The sequence below is a fragment of the Ipomoea triloba genome, chromosome 1, assembly GCF_003576645.1.
Source record: "Ipomoea triloba cultivar NCNSP0323 chromosome 1, ASM357664v1".
Classification (NCBI taxonomy): Eukaryota; Viridiplantae; Streptophyta; class Magnoliopsida; order Solanales; family Convolvulaceae; genus Ipomoea; species Ipomoea triloba.
The window spans coordinates 241,515-262,412 of record NC_044916.1 but is presented as its reverse complement, the minus strand read 5'-3'; the positions used below and the strand labels follow the sequence as shown (position 1 = coordinate 262,412).

The 20,898-nt window shown below is 36.5% G+C and overlaps 3 protein-coding genes, 1 long non-coding RNA gene and 2 other non-coding genes across 6 annotated transcripts; all 6 read left to right on the top strand.

Moving 5' to 3' along the window:
• Positions 1–511: 511 nt before the first annotated feature.
• LOC115997258 (ADP,ATP carrier protein 3, mitochondrial-like) lies at positions 512–3,079 on the top strand. Its single transcript, XM_031236777.1, has 4 exons — positions 512–703; positions 1,027–1,527; positions 1,839–2,210; positions 2,486–3,079. The coding sequence occupies exons 2-4, from the start codon at positions 1,048–1,050 to the stop codon at positions 2,783–2,785; spliced, it is 1,152 nt and encodes a 383-aa protein (XP_031092637.1). The 5' UTR covers positions 512–703; positions 1,027–1,047; the 3' UTR covers positions 2,786–3,079.
• A 402-nt stretch (positions 3,080–3,481) lies between these two features.
• Positions 3,482–4,225, top strand: LOC116028897 (early nodulin-like protein 1). Its single transcript, XM_031270751.1, has 2 exons — positions 3,482–3,653; positions 3,822–4,225. Exons 1-2 carry the CDS (start codon positions 3,482–3,484, stop codon positions 4,223–4,225), a joined length of 576 nt encoding a protein of 191 aa, XP_031126611.1.
• Positions 4,226–7,431: 3,206 nt separating this feature from the next.
• LOC116028847 (O-acyltransferase WSD1-like) lies at positions 7,432–9,974 on the top strand. The gene is made up of 4 exons (XM_031270684.1): positions 7,432–7,614; positions 7,724–8,326; positions 9,168–9,659; positions 9,748–9,974. Exons 1-4 carry the CDS (start codon positions 7,432–7,434, stop codon positions 9,892–9,894), a joined length of 1,425 nt encoding a protein of 474 aa, XP_031126544.1. The 3' UTR covers positions 9,895–9,974.
• Positions 9,975–12,052: 2,078 nt separating this feature from the next.
• On the top strand, positions 12,053–12,148 carry LOC116002556. The gene has a single exon (XR_004094501.1). It is a non-coding gene; the product is annotated as a small nucleolar RNA R32/R81/Z41 (small nucleolar RNA).
• A 107-nt stretch (positions 12,149–12,255) lies between these two features.
• LOC116002508 lies at positions 12,256–12,353 on the top strand. Its single transcript, XR_004094481.1, has one exon. It is a non-coding gene; the product is annotated as a small nucleolar RNA snoR31/Z110/Z27 (small nucleolar RNA).
• A 2,408-nt stretch (positions 12,354–14,761) lies between these two features.
• On the top strand, positions 14,762–17,658 carry LOC116021140. The gene is made up of 5 exons (XR_004098920.1): positions 14,762–15,092; positions 15,442–16,284; positions 16,365–16,452; positions 16,590–17,024; positions 17,125–17,658. It is a non-coding gene; the product is annotated as an uncharacterized LOC116021140 (long non-coding RNA).
• Positions 17,659–20,898: the final 3,240 nt, after the last annotated feature.

Below are 20,898 nucleotides of genomic sequence, written 5' to 3'. Positions count from 1 at the left end.
GATTTCTTTTCAACATATCTATCGGGAGCAGAATGTAGTGGCAAATATTTTGCCAAAACAAACACGAAACTCCAATACCATGTGGGTGGATTGGGAGGAGCCCCCTACCAGCGTCGAGGATGCATTGTTGGTGGACTTGAGTGCTTTGTTGTGTGTGATGACTATCTCGGGAGGTGTATGATGTAAGGTACCAGGCTTGGTCATCCTTTTGATCTAAAAAAAAAAATTAATTCTTAATATTACACAAACAAATGAGTTACATATTAAATAGTTACATTGTAAAGTATAGTAAAATTGTCAAATAATTATCGGATTTATATGATGAATGTGACACTTAAAAAATAAAATCAAATGTCTCATTTTATAACGTAAATATTGAAAAGTTATTTGGCATTATGTTTTGGTAATATCCAAACTCAGAACAGAACATTGTAAGTGAAGTGAGCACGCCATTGTTGAAAGCTTGTCCATCTCAACCAATCCCATCATCCAGGCCGAAAGGTCAATGGCATTTTGACAATTTTCGCGGGAGTGCAGGGTCAGATGCGTAAATATGTCAGAACCCTAGTCCTTTCTGGGTGTTGCTGTGTGCTGAATGATAGTCAAGTGAGACTGATCGTGTCCTTCTCTCCTCTCAACTTCGACTAGGAACTAGGAAGTAGGAATCACCCTCTCCGATTATCTGGAGTGGCCGCCCTCTCAGGTATCAATTTATGTTTGTGTTTGTTGATTTTAGCTATGAGAAAGAGTTGGAACTCTGATATTCTTTTTCCTTGGATTAATTAAGCAATTCTATGTTTAAATCAATTGGGCTGTATTTAGTTTTTAGTTTAGAATCAGAAAGCTGTAAACTTTTGCTTTAATTTAGTTAGTGGTTTTGTTATAGTCACTAACTATTACTCATTGCACTGTTAATTCTGCCATTTGAAGCTATTTGCTTATGTGATTATGTCTTAAGGACTTAAGGTACCTCTGTTTCCTGGTTTTTTCTTCCCCCCTCAAAGAAAGCCCTTTTTTTCTTTGCAGGCCTGCTTCATATTGATTAATATGGCAGATGGTTCAAAAACTGCACCAGTATTTCAGAAAATACATGGGCAGTCTTTCCTATTCTCTCAGATTTCTCCCCACATGCATTCCAAGTATGTTGGGTCGTACAATTTGACTGGTGGATATGTGAATGAAGTAATGATGAGTCGTTTGGTGCCTGCAACCCGAGGTGCAGGCGTGGGGATTTTGTCACTGCAGTCTCCGATTCTTATACAGGCTCCATCTGAAAAGAAAGCTTCGAGTTTTATGGTGGATTTCCTCATGGGAGGGGTTTCTGCTGCTGTCTCTAAGACTGCTGCTGCTCCGATCGAGAGGGTTAAGCTTTTGATTCAGAATCAGGATGAAATGATAAAAGCTGGTCGGCTTTCTGAACCGTACAAGGGGATTTCTGATTGCTTTGCCAGAACTATCAAGGATGAAGGTGCTCTTTCTCTTTGGAGGGGAAATACTGCAAATGTTATTAGATACTTCCCCACTCAGGTTAGCTGGCTTTATGGTTAGGTTTTTGCTCGCTGACATTTTTGTGTAGCTGCCACGTTATGCTTATCTTATACTTGATATTTGAATATCTAATAGAGAATCCCTTCAGGACTCTGTTTTTGTTCATTTGGAACTCTTTCTTGTGTTTATTGTACCTGCTATCCAAGTGTGCCACTATTTAAGTTTCTCTCGTATATCTGTGTTTTCTGGAAGGACGTGAGAATTGTATTAGTAATTTGAATTGGGTAAATAATCTTGTCATATCATTGCTTTTTGTGGTGTCTTTAATTTGTGCAAATTTATGTTTGCAGGCACTCAACTTTGCCTTCAAAGATTACTTTAAGCGACTCTTTAATTTCAAGAAAGACAGAGATGGCTATTGGAAGTGGTTTGCAGGGAACTTGGCATCAGGTGGTGCTGCTGGTGCCTCGTCCCTTCTGTTTGTCTATTCCCTTGATTATGCGAGAACACGTCTGGCTAATGATGCCAAGGCTGCAAAAAAGGGCGGTGAAAGGCAGTTTAATGGTTTGCTTGATGTTTACAAGAAAACAATTCAGGCTGATGGTCTTGCTGGGCTCTATCGTGGATTTACTGTCTCGTGTGTTGGGATTATTGTTTATCGTGGGCTGTACTTTGGGATGTATGACTCACTTAAACCTGTCGTTCTAGTTGGTGGCTTGCAGGTATGCAATACTAATTCCTAGATTATGGTCTAGTGGCACCAGGTTTACACTCCCACATGGAAAGGAGTGGGTTCGAGCCTCAATGGATGTGACTGTTGACTCTTTGTGCTTCAGTAGGTTGAGAAAGTAGCTATGAACAGATACTACATTGTAACAAAGTCAATAGTACTAAAAAAAAAAAAAGAAGCAGCAGTAGCTCTTATGCCTTATAGTTCAGTTACTATAGCCACTTATTACGGGTTATTGATGTATTGCTACTTTTTGTGTCTTTACAGGACAGTTTCTGGGCAAGTTTCTTGCTGGGATGGGCTATCACTATCGGTGCAGGCTTGGCCTCTTACCCGCTTGACACTGTGCGAAGAAGGATGATGATGACATCCGGAGAGGCTGTGAAATACAAGGGCTCAATGGACGCCTTTTCTCAGATAGTAAAGAAAGAAGGCACCAAGTCACTTTTCAAGGGAGCCGGAGCAAACATTCTGCGAGCCGTTGCTGGTGCTGGTGTGCTAGCTGGCTACGACAAGTTGCAGCTCGTCGTCCTCGGAAAGAAATACGGAAGTGGTGGCGGTGGTTAATATCCATCATCCATCCCGAATCGTGATAATGACGAAAGTGAAAGTAACAACCCAACCCCGTGTAGGTTTTCTCAGCTCCATCCTTTACTTTCAATAATGTTGGGCAACAATGTAACTGCCCAGTGGTTGTTTGATTCCCCCTTTGTTTAGGGTTCCAGATGGTCAACACAGATTGAACAATTAATGTTGTTATGTAGTGTCAGACCTCAGATGGTTCTCTTGTATATATCTATATCTATATATATATAGTTGTTGCAGCAAAGTGATTATTGAAAGTGTTTGTGCTTGCCAAAACAGTGTTGCTTTGAACAATCAGTTTAATTTTCACGAGTAATTCCCGGGAAGAGTGTTAGATAATACGAATCAAAATTGTGAGTACATGTAATATAACCTGTAATTCCATGACTACTTAACAATTAAAGCCCGGTATAAATTGTGTCTTTAAGTAGTATTATTATTATGTTTTTTGAACTTCTAACTGTTATGGAAGAACGTTATTCCTAGAATTATGCTAATCTTATTACAATTGTGTCCCACACTAAACCACTATAAAGTCACAGCAATCTCTTAAATGCCATCTTTAATCTCTGCCCCTTTTTAAGCCTGCCTTGCCCTGCCCATTCACAGAATCACAGAGCATTTTATTTATATAATAATAATAATAATAATTCTGAGAGTGTTAGTTGTGAGTGAGTGATGGGGTCAAACGTTGTTGTTTTTGTGAGCTATCTGTTGTTGATGGGATTTGTATGCTTGTCTGAAGCTCATACGTTGTACGTTGGTGGGAAAGATGGTTGGGTTTTGCAGCCCTGTGATGGGTTGAACCATTGGGCCGGAGAAAACCGCTTCCAGATCAACGATACACTTAGTACGTTGTCATATATATTACTACATTGTTTTTTTCTTTTTTGATTGTCCAAAGGTATCTCTCCCGTCCATAGCCAGAAGACTAATCTTCTATGCCAACGGTCAGCATAAAATGTTTGTGTTTTGTTTTTGGTTTGTTGAGTAATTGTTGTTGTTGTGTTGTGGGCAGTTTTCAGGTACGAGAAAGGAGAGGATTCAGTTCTTGTGGTTAACAAAAAGGATTACTATCAGTGCAACAAGACAAGCCCAATCGATAACCTGACAGATGGGAATTCTAGTGTGACATTGACGAGGTCAGGTGAATTTTTTTTCATAAGTGGCCAAGCTGATAATTGTGAAAAGGGACAGAAGCTTATCATTATTGTTATGTCTCCCCAACATCCTAAGCCTCCTACCGTTATTCCTCCACCACTACCTTCTCCCACCTCCGTCACTCCGCCGTCTCCCGCCCCGGCACCGGCCCCCGGCCCCGCCTTGGATAAGTCGACGGCAACAGCGGTTCATGCCTCGGTTGGCACATTATGGGGATCCGCACTCTTGCTGGCTCCACTTTTCATGATGAGCTTGGGTTGACGAAGTTTAGGAGTTCAAAAATCGTTGTTAGTTTTAAGATTGTTAGTTGGAAATTCTCGTAATGTTTTTAGTTTCTCTTTGATTTGCATTAATTGGCCTGGCCTGGGTTGTATGTTTGTAGTTTCATGTTATATTGGTGTGTTCTGTGCTTTGGAATCCTTAAAACATCTAAATAAATTTTTTATTTTATTTAGATTAAGTTGCACAAATTAAAATTACACTAATATTACACTTTTTACCCTAAATTACCAAATTTAAGTATAGAATATAATGTATGGCAATATAATTGTAAAAGTTTGAATTCTTTTTACCATTAAAATAAAGTCATAACAAAAAGTTGTTTTACATAAATGATAAAGATACTGTTTCTTTCTATGGTGATAAATGCTTCAAATTAAACGTTTTAAAGTAATAATATAATTAATACTTTGATTTAACCTAATTAAGTTACAGTCAAGTATATGCCAACAAATTAAAGATCAGAGGTGAACTTTGTGCATCTCATCTATATGTTTTAATTTCTTTCAAAATTATACAACATTAAATGATATTATCACAATTTTATTTATTTGTTTTTTAGATCACTAATATTTGATTTGGTCATAGGATTATCTTATTAATCTCTTTGATACATCGCCAAATCCTAATGTGTCTTGTATGTATAGGCACACTTAGAAGCATAAAGCAAATGAAACACAATGACTCGAAAAGAGGTGACTGAGTGTGTGAAGTATAATTCTCGTATGAGAAGGTCATGAATTCAGTTCTTACCAATACGTTCTCGATCGAACCCATAGTACATGGTCTTCCTAATCATGTGCAATTTGCAAGATATTCAATTATGGTCAACACTCTCTTAGTCGAGCGTATCATATAGGATTTCTCGGTTGAGCCTACCTGTCGCCTAATATATATACACCATTGAATAGTGGTAGTAGATTTTTCGTTACCCAAAAAAAATCATCAAAGTTATTAAAAGATTTTGTGCCATTAAAAATTAAGTAAGTTTGTTCTAGTTTGGATAAATTTTAACCCATCAATAAAATAAAGTAATCTAGAACATATTATAAAACAAAATAAAATATAGCACACGATACTTCCCTTGCATGCTATACATGAGGTCCCAAGCTTCAATGGAAAGATTAAATCTATCTCATATACTTCACGAAGAAGGGATAATGTTAGCAAACTAAAGGTCAACACGACATATATACATACCCAAGTAACTACAAACACAGACCTTAAATCACTCAAATGCATTATTATTACTATACTAGTTTTATACGCGAATGTGTTAATGCCCAATGTTTATATTTAAATAAATATTTGAAAGTATATCAATGCAAGATTATATAGGAGAAGTTTATACATGGGTAATTGAATGTCGAATTTTTTTATTTAAATATCTAACTCAAAGTATATGAATCCAAGATAATATAGAAAATTCATTATAATTATTACTAAAATAAATGTTTGCAACCTTGTAAAATCGATAGTCTAAATATTTGGTCTAAAAATGATAGTCTAAATAAATACTACTTTTAATTTGAATTTTTCTAAGTGTTCTTAATTTTCTTTTGAGTAACATTGTCATTGTCTTCATGTTTACTATTTGTTCTCTTCCTTTTTGTTGGTAGTGTGTTATTTGCAATTCGGTTATTGTTGGTAGCATAGATGACAACGTCATGCAATGAGATTATGATATAGGAGCTATGGACTTTCCTTTAGTCCAGGTGTTCTGCTTGGGATTCATTTGGTTCAACCATTATTGTTGAATGAGTTATTGTGGGTAAAGAAATTCCTAGTTTAAGAAAAAAGAATAAATAAATTAATAAAATTTTAAAAATTTAAAATATTATGTATTCCAAAGATATTAAAAAGTAGTTTCTCGCTTCAATTTGCTGGGTAATGGGTTATTTGAGTACTTTCATTGTCAACAAATCCCCCAAGTAGTTAATATGATTAGTTTTAAACTATTCTTTTTTATTTTTTTCATGGTATTAAAGAAATACATATGCATCATTTTTTGGTGTAACTACTAATTTATTTAATTCAATAAGAGTAAAATAGAATGATTCCGCTTCAATTTGTTGGGTTATTATTTGAGTACTCTCTTTGTCAACCAATCCCCAAGTAGTTAATATAATTAGCTTCAAATTATTTTAATTTTTTTTTCATAAAATACTTGGTAAATAAATATATAACATACATTATTTTGTACTATAACTTTGATATTTAATTACAAGATATTGTAAAAATAAGATAATGGACAGTGTAATGAATATTAATTGATAAATTCGAATGTAAAGAATATTTGCATGAGAGAATAAATACAATATAACTAATGAAATTATTTTCTCTTATATAATTTAATTTTTTGATAATGAATAATTTTTTCAAATAAAGGTATTGTAGACACATAATTCTAAATTAAAGAAATACATATGTATCATTTTTTGTTGTAGCTACTAATTTATTTAATTTAATAAGAGTAAAATAGAGTGAGAAACTTAATTATGTCAAATTTGATTGAGATAAGGTTCGAACCTAAGACATTTCTTATAGAAATTAATGTGTAAGTTAAAAGTTAACGGGATATTAACGGAGAAGAGAATATTTAACGGAAAACTTAACGGATAATCATAAAAGTAAGGTTAAATTAGGTTATCTCTATTAATAATATTAATCTGAATTATCTTAACTATCTATTTGATTAAATAATTCATCTGAACCATCCATTTGATTAAATAATTTGACCGCCATTTTTTCTACCCATTTTAGGCCTAACTTTCTTTGGCTCTTATTAGTATTAGTATAGTAGGTATGTTTGCAGTGGATGCTAGCTCATTGTTAATGAACCTCAATCCCATGATTTTAGGTAAAATTGATGATTTGATATATGAAGAACTAATCCTAACCCAACACGTGCCTCAGCTCGTCCCTTTCCACAAAGAGGCCACTCGATTCATGTTGCAAATAATTGATTTGTGTTGTCCAAAACTCACGAAATCTCCTTTCATTATATATCATTTCAGGTTTTTTCGGAGCAGTCATGCATGCGGCACGAAATCCGCGTAATTCCAAGTTTCGTGTGTAACTATGATGTCTGCTTTTTCATGCATCGTACTATATATATAAACCAGGATTAGGAGAGAGTTTAGTAGAAATATAATCAAGGAAACAACATTAAAAAAAAAATTGAAATGATGGAACATGGATACGAGGAAGCTGCTAGTCCTAGTGCCCAGTTCTTGAACAGCTCAGTGCTGTCGCTCACTATTCTGGGAGTTTTGGAAAGTGAGATTCCAATACAAGCCTCTGATTCTCTCGTCATTTCACTTCTTAAGGATGTCTTTGTCCCCATTAATCCTAGGTTTTCTTCTATAATGGTCTGTTCCTTAATTTCATCCCTCCTTCCTTAATTAATTGTCTTCACTACTTTCAGTTTCTTCGAGTTTAATTCTTTTGATCTTAATATTAATAATGATGTATATGCAGGTGAGTGAAGGCACTGATGGTCGTGTGAAGAAATGGAAAAGGGTGGAAGTAAACCATTCAGACCACGTGAAAGTTCCAAACTTTCCGGCCGGAAAACCCATAGAATTTTACGATGATTGTCTCTCCGACTACCTCTCAAAGATGGCAATGGAGGCTTTCCCCCCAAACCGTCCACTCTGGGAAATCCATTTGTTCAAATACCCAACAACCAATGCAGCCGGCAACTTAATCTTCAAGCTTCACCATTCACTCGGAGATGGCTATTCTCTCATGGGAGCCATTCTTTCTTGCCTTCAGAGGGCCGATAATCCGGCGCTGCCGCTCACGTTTCCTTCCCGGCAAAGGAGCGCCGCCGCCGCCGCTCCCCGGTCCAAAGCTTCTAAGAAAATTTGTGGGTTCTTCAAAGCCATGCCCAGGGTCTTGTTTGGAGCATTCAACACGGTTTATGATTTTGGATGGAGCGTCTTGAAGAGCACTTTGGTTGAAGATGACCGGACTCCGGTCCGCTCCGGCGACCACGGGGTGGAGTTCCGTCCGATTGCCACCACTACTATGTCGTTTTCCCTTGATCAAATCAAGCAAATCAAGGACAAACTTGAAGTGGTAATAATCACTAAAACATATGTGCTATACATGATTGAAAACGACATTCAATTCATTTTCCTAGGATGCATGCAATATAATTTTTTTTTTTTAAATAAACGAGATCAATTAATATATTAGTGCGTGATGAGACAACATCAGCAAGATTAGTTGGGGTGCTGGCTTGGTAGTTGGTAATAATAAAATTTCAAGTTAGACTTTGTTGCAAAAATCGATATAGGCCCTAGGTGCTGGACTGTGTTGATTTTCCTCCTAGGCACCGGCTTAGGCAACCAATTGCCTAGGGCCTACTTCGGCTGACTCGATTGCCTAGCGACTAGGCTGCAGAATTAATTCGTTCATTTTGATTGAGTTAACCGAGTTAATCCGGGACTTGATCTTGCTATACACCCAAACACGTGCATTATATTGATTTTTTTTAGTTATACCCATAGGCACCTGCCTAGCCGACTAATGACTAGCACCAACCATATTCTTAGTTGAAGTTTCTTATTGGCCTTTTTGAGTTGAGCCAATCAGGCAGTATTCATGGCTCTTCACTTAAAAAATATATTCTCATTTTACCTGTTCTATTTACTATTCATTAGTCAAATCAACTCTTTCTTCGTTGTATATTTTCTTTAGTAATTTTTAATTATTTTTAAATTTAATTTTTTGTGTTTAATAGTACTTTTAATGTAATTTCTAAATATATAAATTTTATATATTGATATTAAACTTAATATTATGAAAAGTTGAATTAAAAATAACTTCAATATTAAACAAATCAACAACCAAATGGGAGGGAGGTATAATATATTAGTACACAATGTTTGACTATGTTGTTTGCAATTATGGACAGACAATAAACGATGTGGTGACGGGGATTATTATATACGGGACAAGGCTATATATGAAGCAAATTGAAGAAGAATCGAGCAAGGCAAGATGCACGGCACTTGTACTGTTTAACACCAGGGCAATAGGAGGCTACAAATCCGTGACTGAAATGATAAAACCAAACGCAGAAATGCCATGGGGAAACCATTTCACCTTCTTGCCGGTCTCCCTGCCCGCCCTTACTCCGGCCACCGCTTCCGATCCCCTCCGCTTTGTTCGAAAGGCTCACCGGATAATCAAGAGGAAAAGAAATTCCGCGTCCGTTTATCTCACCGGTTGGCTTCTTCAAGCTTTGATGAAAACTAGGGGCAGCGAGGCGACAGCAAGGTATATTCATGGGACGTCGAAGAATTCTAGTATGGGAATATCGAATATGATTGGGCCGATGGAAAGAATGTCTTTGGCCAATCATCCGGCTAAAGGGATATACTTCATCATTGCTGGAATCCCACAGGTCTTTCTTTCTTTTTCTTTTTCCAGTTTTTTTTTTTTTAAATTAAAGAGTATATATTATAAAATGTATCTAATTTAATAATTTGCAGAGCTTATGTGTAACGATGGTGAGCTACGTGGGAAGCCTAAGGATTGCGTTGTCTGTAGAGAAAGACTTCATAGATGCTGAGAAATTCAAGTGTTGTGTTGACCATGCTTTTGAAGAAATATCTAAAGCAGCACTTGGCTCTTCTTGAATCACCTTCCCCTTCTATTATTTATATTACTCCTAATATATAATATAAAACAGTAAAAAATATTGTTAAACTGGATGTATGACAAGGAATATTGAGAGAATAATGGATACTCTTATTAATTACTCCTATTATTCAGTCTAATCTATACAACATATATAGAGTTTCAATATATATAACTATATAAGACTAATAAAGATGAAAATGTATTGTCATAGCTAGTATAATACCTTTAGTAATGTTCACATTTAATTATTTACAACACCCCTCCTTAGATATTATTAACTTCACTAAAAAAATTGGTGGGAAAAATTTAGTGAGGAAAATAGTACATGATATATGTGTATTCATGTGTTGCATTATCCGCCTCGTTAAAAAATCTTAATTAAGAAAATAACATCAAAATTCAATCAAAGGAAAAAGAATACAACTATTGATCTTCAAGACCCAATCTTCATAATTAATCTTTAATTGTCATTCTCTTGAAAATAACAATCTTCAAATTCTACTCATTCAATATAATAAATCGTTTCAGAAGAAATAATGGTAGGTGGGAAATTTAGTGCAATCTTCTAGATTGTCACTAGATCGAGTATTCTATATAAAAGTCTCATGACTTTTTTAGAGCTCACGTAGGTTGATTTTTACACTATATATATGTTTCGTCAAATATTCCTAAACATGCTTATTTATTATTTGTGCAACACAAACTTTATATTCTATATTCCTCGTTTAAGACATTATGAGTAATTCATAGCATAACTAGTTTGGATCTTAACATCACGAGGATCAATAAAAATAGCCAGTACCCGAGTGATCCATAATATAACCAATTTGGGTCTATGATATAAGGATTGCTAATAGACGCGGTGGGTGTTGTTAGATCTTGAATTATGTACATTTCAAATTACTTATTGTCTCCTTGTAAAATAAAAAGAAATAATATGGTATAACTATTATGGGCTTTGACTTTTTTATACTACTATTAGTAATATTGTCAAAGTGGGTCGGTCCGTTCCACCGCGGGCTTGATCTTTGGCCGGCTAGAATTTATGTAACATTAGTCCATTTCACGTGGGTTGGCTGGCCTAGTGAGCGCAAATTATGCTGTGGACCCAAGTCCACCTTGCAAGGTGGACCTGGGTCCAAAACTACGTCGTTTTGTCTTTCTCTGTTTTTTTTTTTATTTTATTTATTTATTTATTTATTTATTTATTTTAAATTAGTAAACATATTGCTGAATATAGAGTTGTCCAAAAATGTGTAAATGTAGAGGTTTCAAAGTGTGAATGTAGAGTATAGAAATCGTGAATGTAGAGTTATGATTGTGTGAATGTAGAGTTGCTCAGAAATGTGTGAATGTTTAGGTTTCAAATTGTGAATATGGAGTATAGAAATCGTGAATGTAGAGTTATGCATGTGTGAATCTGTAATAGAGTTAAGAAGTTCTAGCAACTTGTAGCCCTGTAGTGTGTGAATGTGGAGTTCTCAAGTTGTGAATATGGAGTATAGAACCTGTGAATATAGAGTTTTGAATGTGTGAATGCATAACAGTGGTAATATAGTTACTAAACATATAATCATGTAATGTGTGAATGTAGAGTTTACAAATTATGAATGTTGAGTATAGTGTATGTGAATGTAGAGTTTGAGTTCCACGTTTCAGGCCAATATGTTTAGTAAAAAAAAAAAAAACGGCGTCATTTTTGGACTCAAATTCACCTTGCAAGGTGGACCTGAGTCCACAGCACTACTGGTTAGTGACTCATAAACTTTTGTTATATATATATGTACATACATACAAAATAGGGCTTGGACCGCAAGTCTTAGCAGACCAAGCCCGTTAGACCTGCTCTTTCGCGGGTGATCTTTTTATAGCTCTAACTCGCGGGTTTCGCCGCTTCGAGAATATTAACTATTGGGTTTAAAAAGATGGTGGACTGAGCTTTGACTTGCAATTTCTTAGCCGCACAGCAGTTATGGGCCTCGGCCTTCTTATGTTGAATATTAGGGCTCCAATGGAACTCTATAAAATGTCGCGTCCCAGCCTTCTCTTCTTCCTGGAAATTTTAGCTGTTGCCCTAGCAACTTGAGCTGCCAAATCTTGCTTCCCCACTTCCTACAATAGCATAAAATTAATGAAAGATCGAGTCTTTACGGAGGATGAAGAATGATGAATAATCTTAGGAAGAGAGTGACGATTCATTTCGTGTGATCCATTCTACTTCTATTTCGCTACGTTCTTTCTGATTCATCCTCCTTCATTGTTTTTTTTTTCTTTGGTTTTTTGCTTTTGTTTTTGGTTTTCCGATTTTGATTGCGAGTTTACTTTATTGAAGATTTTTTGGGTTGATTGTATGCGTCATCAAGGATGATGAAATCAGAAAAATCTTAGGACACCTTCTGACACAGTAATGCCAAATGCTGTGTATGAGAAAAGATGATGTTTTTCTGATCTTGATGATTTTTTTGTTTTCCTTTTTTGGATGGTTTTAGTACTCTGTTTTTTTTATCCTTGTCTACAGCCTATTCTCTTTCAAATTGACAAAAATAAATACCCAGATTTTGATTAATTGGATTTAGTATAAAGTTGTATCCTTCAATTAGCTAAATTTGATTATTAGTTTTTTGAAATCTTGTTTTCTTAGTTTTGGCTTACAAATTTGTTATGTTTTTCATTCAAAGAGCAAAGATCTGAACCTGAACATATCTCTATAGTCTAGATGGACATAATCAACTATTCAACAACGTTGTACTGCAGTTGCTCATGCGTTTGCCAATCCTCAAATAAGACTATAAGAGAACACATTGAGGAAGTTATGATTGTGCACCAATCTAAAGTTAAAAGGGATTATACTCTGCTATTATCCTTTGAACTGATAAACCCAAGCAGTCTAAACTAGTCACAATCCATCTGTTTGGTACATAAAAATAATCAAGTAACAAACTAGATTGTGGTATTGACACATGAAGCTTCAAACAAATTATACACAATTATAAACATCTGTAACCATTAAGCTTATTGAGACTTTGTGGCACTAATAAAATTTCATGAATTAAATTAGTTGTTTGTTGTTTCTGGGGCAAGTAACGGAAGTTGTGCGGGGGTTGTTCGTGATTCACTGGGCAATTGGCGTGGTGGTTTTGGCTTTAAGATCCCTGCTACATTTGTGACTCTAACAGAAGCTTGGGCTATACTTAAGGGTATTGAATGGGCTTGGAGAAAAGGTTTCAGAAAACTGATTGTGCAAAGTGACTCGAAAAGAGTTATCGATTGGATTGATGGTACGAGCACGCCTAGGGGTCCCATGCGCAACATTATTGAGAAGTGTAAGAGTTGGAAAAAGAACAACTGAAAAATACCTTTCAAACACATTTTTAGAGAGCAAAACATAGTGGCAGACACCTTGGTGAAACACATCAAAGCATCCAATACCACGTGGGTTGAGTGGGAGGAGCCCCCCATAGTGTGGAAGAGGCATTGCTATTTGATTTGAGTGATTTGAGTGTCGTTCCGTGTGAACGTCTTATCTCATAGGAATGTATTTTGTAGAACTTTGGGCGACCCTCCTCTTGATCCAAAAAAAAAAATTTAGTTGTTTGTTGTAGTTGGATAAATTTAAGCCCATCAATGAGAACACAATATAAGATAAATATACCACTACTGCACACATATGCTATATATAATAGGTTCCTATACTAGCTTCATTCCATGGAAAGATCATATCATATCAAATCTCTCATATACTTTAATTTGTGAAGAAGAGATAATGTTAGCAAATTAAATGTTAACACAATTAACATTTCTAAGCTATGTACCAAGCTGCAAACAAGAACCTTAAATAATCACTCAAATGCATTATTACTATATATATGCTTCAATTCAGTGGCTGCTAGCCTAGCCTAGCCATCGTCAGTAATCCTCGTTCCCATGATTTTAGGTAGAATTGATGATTATTTGATGAAGACTAATCCCAACCAACACGTAGTGCCTCGTCCCTTTCCACAAACAAATACTCTAATAATTGACTTGTGTTCTCCAAAACTAACGAAATCTCCTTTCAATAATATGTCATCATTCAGCGCAGCCATATATTTTAATTTGAAAGCAGACATGCATGCATAATATAATGCACGAAATTAAGCTGTACGTGTAAATATAACAATGATGTCTGCTTTTCCATGCATTCATTATATATCGTGCTAGTAGTAATCACATCATAGAAATATATATATATAATAAAGGGCTGGATCGGAGGTTGAAATCATGGAAGGAACATGCATGTGTACGCGGAAGCTGCATGCATGCATGCTAGTCCTATTAGTTCCCTCAGCTCTTCCCTGTTCTTGTACAGCTCTCAGTGTTAGTTGTCACTCGCTATATATATATATTCTAGGAGTTTTGGAATTTGAGATTCCAATACAAGCTGCGCTAAGCTGCTGATACATGGTGAGTATACAGTACAGTGAAGGCAATATAATATAATATAATGGTGTGAAGAAAATAGAAATGGATGGGAAAAGCCATACAATTTTACGACGAACCGTCCACTCCGGCCGGGCCGGCAACTTAAGAACATATCCGTCAGGGTTCTTCAATTCAAAGCCATGCCCAGCTTCCCTCTTAATTATATTGTTGAGATGTGAAGAAGAAAAACAAGCTCAGCTCAGCACGGTTTAGTTTTCAAAAAAAAAAAAAAAAAAACAAGCGTAGGACGGTTTACAATATTGTGAAAAAAGGCATTCTCGTTACCGTTTTTGACTCTGAACTGCTTCTTGTCAGAAACGGGGACAACCTTTTCTTGCCCTTTTAATTGCCTAACCCTACCTTCTCTTCTCTTCTCTTTTCTTATCTTATCTCCTCTGTTTCCCTCTTCGCCGCAACCTTCACACCTTAGCTTAGCTTAGCTTAGCTTTAGTCGTCTCTCCTCTCCATTTTCCAACACAGCTTTCTCTCCTATTTCTCATCTCCTCTCTCCTCCATCTCCATTTTCAAAACACAAATTAAAGCTCCTATTCTTTCCACTTCACCCAGCGGTTTAATTTTGACCGGCGTGCTTGCTCGCTCGCTTAGACCAACATCGGAGCTGTTTGACTGGCAGCGGACTGGTTTGACCGCCGTACATTAGCGGCACAGGAGTGGTTTCCCCAACATTGGAGGCGTTTCATTTGCGGCGGAGATCGCCAACGCCGGCTGCTTGGTACAAAACACTGCAGTGTTAAATTTAATATTTTTTTTACTTCATTTTAATTTATTTTTTATTTTTGTGTTTAATACTACTCTTATTGTAATTTTTAAATATATAAATTATATATTATATACTAAACTTAATATTAGATATGGACGCCTACAAAGAATTAAAAAAATATGGATAGTGACAAAAAATCAGTAAACAATAATAAAATATATATGTTTATGTGTATTAGAAAAAAACAACAAACGTTTATGTACACAACTTGTATTATTGCTTTTATGGTAAGATTTTAATTCGTTGCTTCCACATGCATATTCTACATGGTTTTCAAAAAAAATATTATTGTACATTGCAGTTATGGATCCACCACTATTTCACCCCGGACCAATTGATTCATCACTTCTTGTATGCCAACAGAAGCATCGATGTCAGTCAATATGGAACAATAAAAATTTCGATTCTCGATTAAGATTATTGAAGTATGATAGTCAGGCATTTACTGCCAAATCTCAAGAACCGATAATGGTTAAATATCTGAGAACAGCAGGGTTTTACGGTGTTTCACATTTGGGTTGTATTAATCTTGATCACGGTCTGATCACGGCACTTATAGAGAGGTGGCACCCAGAGGTTCATGCTTTTCATTTTCCATTCGGTGAGGTCGGCATAACACTTCAAGACGTTGAAGTGCTATTTGGTTTGAAGGTAGACGGGCGTGCAGTCACCGGTAAAGATAAACGTTGTTTTGATGATTGGAATGCTCGATGCCACAGATTATTGGGATACCGCCCTCAAAATTCTTTTGTGACCCCGAGCAAGATTAACTTTTCCGCATTACCATCGATGCCTACCGTGAATGCATATAGCACTAATTTGGAAGTGCAACAGGCTACTCGGATCTTGATTCTTCATTTGTTTGGAGATTTTCTGTTTCCTGACATAATTAACGAAGAATCAAGTAAAGTTATTTTTATTAGATTTTTTTGGAGGATTTTGAGGAGTGTGGTCAATACAGTTGGGGATCCGCTGTGTTAGCCTATCTTTATAGGTCAATGTGTCCTGCAACAGATTTTCAGGTCTCATCAGCGGGTGGATGTCTTATCTTATTACAAATATGGGCATGGGAAAGATTGCCTATGGTAAGGCCGCGTGGAGTATTACCTTTGGACCAGCTCGGTGATTTGCCATATGCAGCCAGGTTAGTTGTAATATGTTTTGTAAGTATTTTTGTCTTTTTGTGTGTGTTTTCATTAGTTAGCTTGGTTACTTGGAACATAGGTGGTTGTGCTCACACAGTCGGCCTACCGTGACGAAACACGTTATCCGTGCTTATCGAGACCGATTTGATCGGGTTAAAGCTAAAAACGTAAGTTGGGATTTTCTTATTTTTTTGTAATTTATATATAATATAATTGCATATAAGAGCATATTTAATTTATTGTTCTTTTTTTTTTTTTTAGAAAAAATAATTTATTGTTCTTTGTTATTGGAAATACATTGCAGTTTAAGTTCACTCCTTATAACATTGAGAGTTTGCCAGAGTATTGTCGAGCTGGAGCACTTATTTGGAGAGCGCGAGTGCCATTAGTGTTTTTCTATGTGATTGAGCATTACTACCCAGAGCGCTTTTGCAGACAATTCAATTATTTGTAAGACATTCCTCCATTTGTGCGTTATAGCCAAAAGATGCATGATACTGACGCTCGATCGGGAAAATACATTATTGATTGGGGTGAAAAGCATGCAATACACATTGAACGGTGGGAAGATCGACACAATCTTGTAGTTGCGATGATACCAAACCAACAATCAAGGATCACAGCACGTTACAAAGTGTGGTTTCATCGGTATGATAGACGAGTTATTGGTAACCCAGTTCATGATCCACAGTATTGGTATGTCAAATCTGCTTCGAGTGGCACGAGTGCACATGAAATGGTTCGTATATTATTACTTTTATTACCTCTACAATTCACGAATATTTTGTTAAATTACTACGTATTAATTATTTAGTTTTATGTACTACGTCCTTATTTAGGTGCATACATTGCGTGATATATTCTTTACTTCGCGGGAGGCATTGGAAGATGGGAGCATCGATCCAGCTGTGACCTTGACGCATGTTTTTAACGTTGCACGGGCTCAATTAAGCAGATCGGGTTATGAGTATGTATTGGATATGCCTAATGAGGCCTATAATGGTGGTGCTAGTGCTAGTGGTGGTGTTGGTGATATTGTTCAGGCTCATCGTAAAGGTAGACGACGAGAACGTGAACACTTAGGGGTGGACCGGCCAGGGGTACAACGCGGAATGAAAGAAACTAATGCAGCAATACAAGTAGGGGCTAATGCTGAGGCAGAGTTCGGGGGTGATGGGCATATTCAGGACTAGAATTGGCTTTAAAAGATGCTGGACTGAGCTTTGACTCAGCAATTTGTTAGACCCACAACTGTTATGCCAAATGCTGGCCCTTTGGGCTGAAGAATGCAGTAATAAAAATGCTGTAGTGTATGAGAAAAGATAATGTTATTTTTGATGTTGATGATTTTCTGGGTTCTTGATGGTTGCCTACACAGCTTATTCTCTTTCAAATTCACAAAAATCCTTTAGAATGCATAAGCTGTGTATCTTTTGCATTGAAAATCCTGTGGTTCCTCCATTTCTATAACCACCAAGTGGTTGTTGCAAATGAGACACTTGTATTATATTTCAGTCGAGTTGGGGCAGATATTACAGCTGCTATTGGACGTGAAAGTGAACCGTTTGGACTACGCCAAAGTTCCAAACTTTGCCGCCGGAAAAGCCATACAATTTTTACGACGATTATATTGTCTCTCCGACTACCTGTCAAAGATGGAAAACCGTCCACTTATTCAAATACCCAATTCAACAACCAATGCAGCCGGCCGGCAACTTAAGAACAGAACATATCTAGGTTCTTCAAAGCCATGCCAAGGTAAGGTTCTTAATTATATTGTTGGGAGCATTCAACATTTCAACGGCCCCGGCGCTTTTCTCAAAAACAAGCACAATACGGTTTACAATTTCGTGAACATTTTGAAAAGTGACAATGTTGTGAAAAAAGGCATTCTCATTTCCGTTTTAACTCTGCTTCTTGTCAGAAACGGGGAGTACCTTTTAATGGCCAAACCCTACCCTCTCTTCTCTTCTCTTATCTCCTCTGTTTCCCTCTTCGCCGCAACCTTCAATTCGCACCTTAGCTTAGCTTGTCTCTCCTCTCCATTTTCGAACACAGCTTTCTCTACTATTTCTCATCTCCTCTCCACAGCTCCCTCTCTCCTCGATCTCCATTTTCAAAACACAAATTAAAGCTCCTATGCTTTCCACTTCACCCAGCGGTTTTGACCGGCTGCAGCGGCGTGCTTGCTAGCTTAGATCAACATCGGAGGTGTTTGACCGGCAACGGAGTGGTTTGACCGCCGTAGATTAGCGGCAGAGGGGTGATTTGGTCAACATTGGAGGTGTTTGATTTGCGGCGGAGATCGGCAACGGCGGCTACTTGGTACGCCTTGTTTGATTAATACGGTAACGCGATTGTAGTTTTATGAAAAAACATGATAATGATAATGCCATTGTAGACTTACTTATAGTTTATATTTATAGTTTAGTTAAAGAAATTGTTGTAATAATAATTATAATAATATATTATTATTAATATAAACTAAGTGGATGTAATGCCTGAAAACATGGTAGTATGGAGTGGATAATTATATCCCCTCAAACATGGAATGTTTTATGGGATGTGGGGTAGGAAAAAGNGAATGTTTTATGGGATGTGGGGTAGGAAAAAGCACAAAACATGGATTAGTGGTTGTTGATTATGACATTATGTTTTGTCATCTTTGTTTGCTATGTTTACATATGTTGTAGTAATGCCGTAGGAATTGTAATGGAGTGAAGAAATAATGCAAAGCAAAACCTTTCTTTGTTAAAAAAAAAGTGTGGTCTGTGTGTGAGTATACGTACAGAAGCAAATAGAAATAAATTCATTTCCATCCATAATCCTTCTCTTTAATTCCTCTCAATTACTATAGATATATTTATATTAAATATATATTACATTTGGTATCAGAGCCTGTCAACCTTCCAACCCTAAGATATTTTTTCTAGTGAAATATGGCCAATAATTTCAATATTGTGTGGTCGGGTCCTAAATTAGATGGGAAACTTCGATTACAATTATTGACAAATTATGATGACCACACATTTGAAAGCTCAAAATCTTTGGAGCTATGTTGATCCCGGTCTACCAGAAGGAGCTGATGCAGCTAGCTCGTGCTGAAACAGCAAAACAAGCTTGGGACATCTTAAAGGTGTCAAACAAAGGAGTCGACCGGTCACAGAAGTCCAAGCTGCAGACGTTGAGAAGGTTGTATGATCGTTGTGAGATGGCCTCTACAGAAACCGTAGATATGTATTTCTCTCGTCTTATTGATCTTGTAAATAAGATGAGGTTATATGGAGACACAATTGAGGATGGTGCAGTGGTTGAAAAAGTTCTACGAACGATGCCGATGAAGTATGACCATGTGGTGGCTTCAATAACAGAGTCACACGATACCGAGGACTTGTCAATTGCCGAGTTAAAAGGTATGATCGAAAGTCGTATTGAAAGGATTGCGTCAAAATCGGAACCACTAGTAGAAGAAGCTTTGAAGAGCCAAGTCACCTTTAATATGACTAGCTCTAATCAAAGAGGTGGAGGAGCTGGTAGAGGTCGTGGAAGAGGTAGAGGAGGATTCATAGGAAGAGGACGTGGTAACTCAAATCAAGGAAAGGGACGAGGTAACTTCAATCAAGGAAGAGGTGGAGGTAATAATACCAAGCAAAGTAAATTTCCATTTAATTGCTACAATTACGACAAATATGGACACAAAATTGCAGATTGCTGGTATAAAGAGGATGGTCATGAAAATCAAGCAAATGTTGTTGAAAAATCTGGTGAGAGTTCTACTGAATCTGAAACCTTATTTTTGGTCAGTAACAGTTTGTCTGCAGATGAAAACATATGGTTCTTGGATACTGGATGTAGTAACCATATGTGTGGAAAGAGAAAATTGTTTTCAGAGTTGGATGAATCAATACGATCTGAGGTGACATTTGGAAATAAGTCAAAAGTGCCAATTTTGGGAAAAGGTAAAATCTCTATTCAATTGAAGAATGGTACTCACAATTTTATATCTGATGTTTTCTATGTTCCTGCATTACACCAAAATTTGTTGAGTATGGGACAGTTGTCAGAAAAGGGATATAAAATAAATATCACTGGAGGGTGTTGTACCATTGTTGATGCCAAGGGAGTTTTGATTGCAAAGGTAAATATGTCTCAAAATCGACTATTTCCTTTAAAAATCAACCATGCACTTCTTACTTGCTTTAATTCTGAGATCCGTGATGATAATTGGTTGTGGCATATGCGGTTTGGGCATTTTCATTTCACCGGATTAAATTATTTAGCAAGAAAGAAACTTGTTTCAGATTTGCCGATTATTAATGTTCCTGACAAAATTTGTGAAAGTTGTTTGATTGGGAAGAAGCATAGAGAACCTTTTCCTATAGGCAAGTCTAAAAGAGCGACAAAGCAGTTGGAGATTGATCACTCAGATCTGTGTTCAGTGGAAGTTCCTTCAAATGGAGGTTGTAAATACTTTATTACCTTCATTGATGATTTCAGTAGAAAAACATGGGTTTATTTTCTGAAACAGAAGTCAGATGCATGTGATGTTTTTCAACAATTTAAGGTTTTTGTTGAAAAACAAAGTGGTTATAAGATTAAAATTTTGAGAACTG

What these genes read in the sequence shown, in the direction of transcription:
- LOC115997258 (XM_031236777.1), top strand. Translation starts at nt 1,048, where the DNA reads ATGGCAGATGGTTCAAAAACTGCACCAGTATTTCAGAAAATACATGGG. An exon ending in TTAGATACTTCCCCACTCAG is followed by an intron (nt 1,528 to 1,838) that starts GTTAGCTGGCTT and finishes TTATGTTTGCAG; the next exon opens with GCACTCAACTTTGCCTTCAA. An exon ending in TTCTAGTTGGTGGCTTGCAG is followed by an intron (nt 2,211 to 2,485) that starts GTATGCAATACT and finishes GTGTCTTTACAG; the next exon opens with GACAGTTTCTGGGCAAGTTT.
- LOC116028897 (XM_031270751.1), top strand. Translation starts at nt 3,482, where the DNA reads ATGGGGTCAAACGTTGTTGTTTTTGTGAGCTATCTGTTGTTGATGGGA. An exon ending in CCAGATCAACGATACACTTA is followed by an intron (nt 3,654 to 3,821) that starts GTACGTTGTCAT and finishes TGTTGTGGGCAG; the next exon opens with TTTTCAGGTACGAGAAAGGA.
- LOC116028847 (XM_031270684.1), top strand. Translation starts at nt 7,432, where the DNA reads ATGGAACATGGATACGAGGAAGCTGCTAGTCCTAGTGCCCAGTTCTTG. An exon ending in CTAGGTTTTCTTCTATAATG is followed by an intron (nt 7,615 to 7,723) that starts GTCTGTTCCTTA and finishes ATGTATATGCAG; the next exon opens with GTGAGTGAAGGCACTGATGG. An exon ending in TCAAGGACAAACTTGAAGTG is followed by an intron (nt 8,327 to 9,167) that starts GTAATAATCACT and finishes AATTATGGACAG; the next exon opens with ACAATAAACGATGTGGTGAC.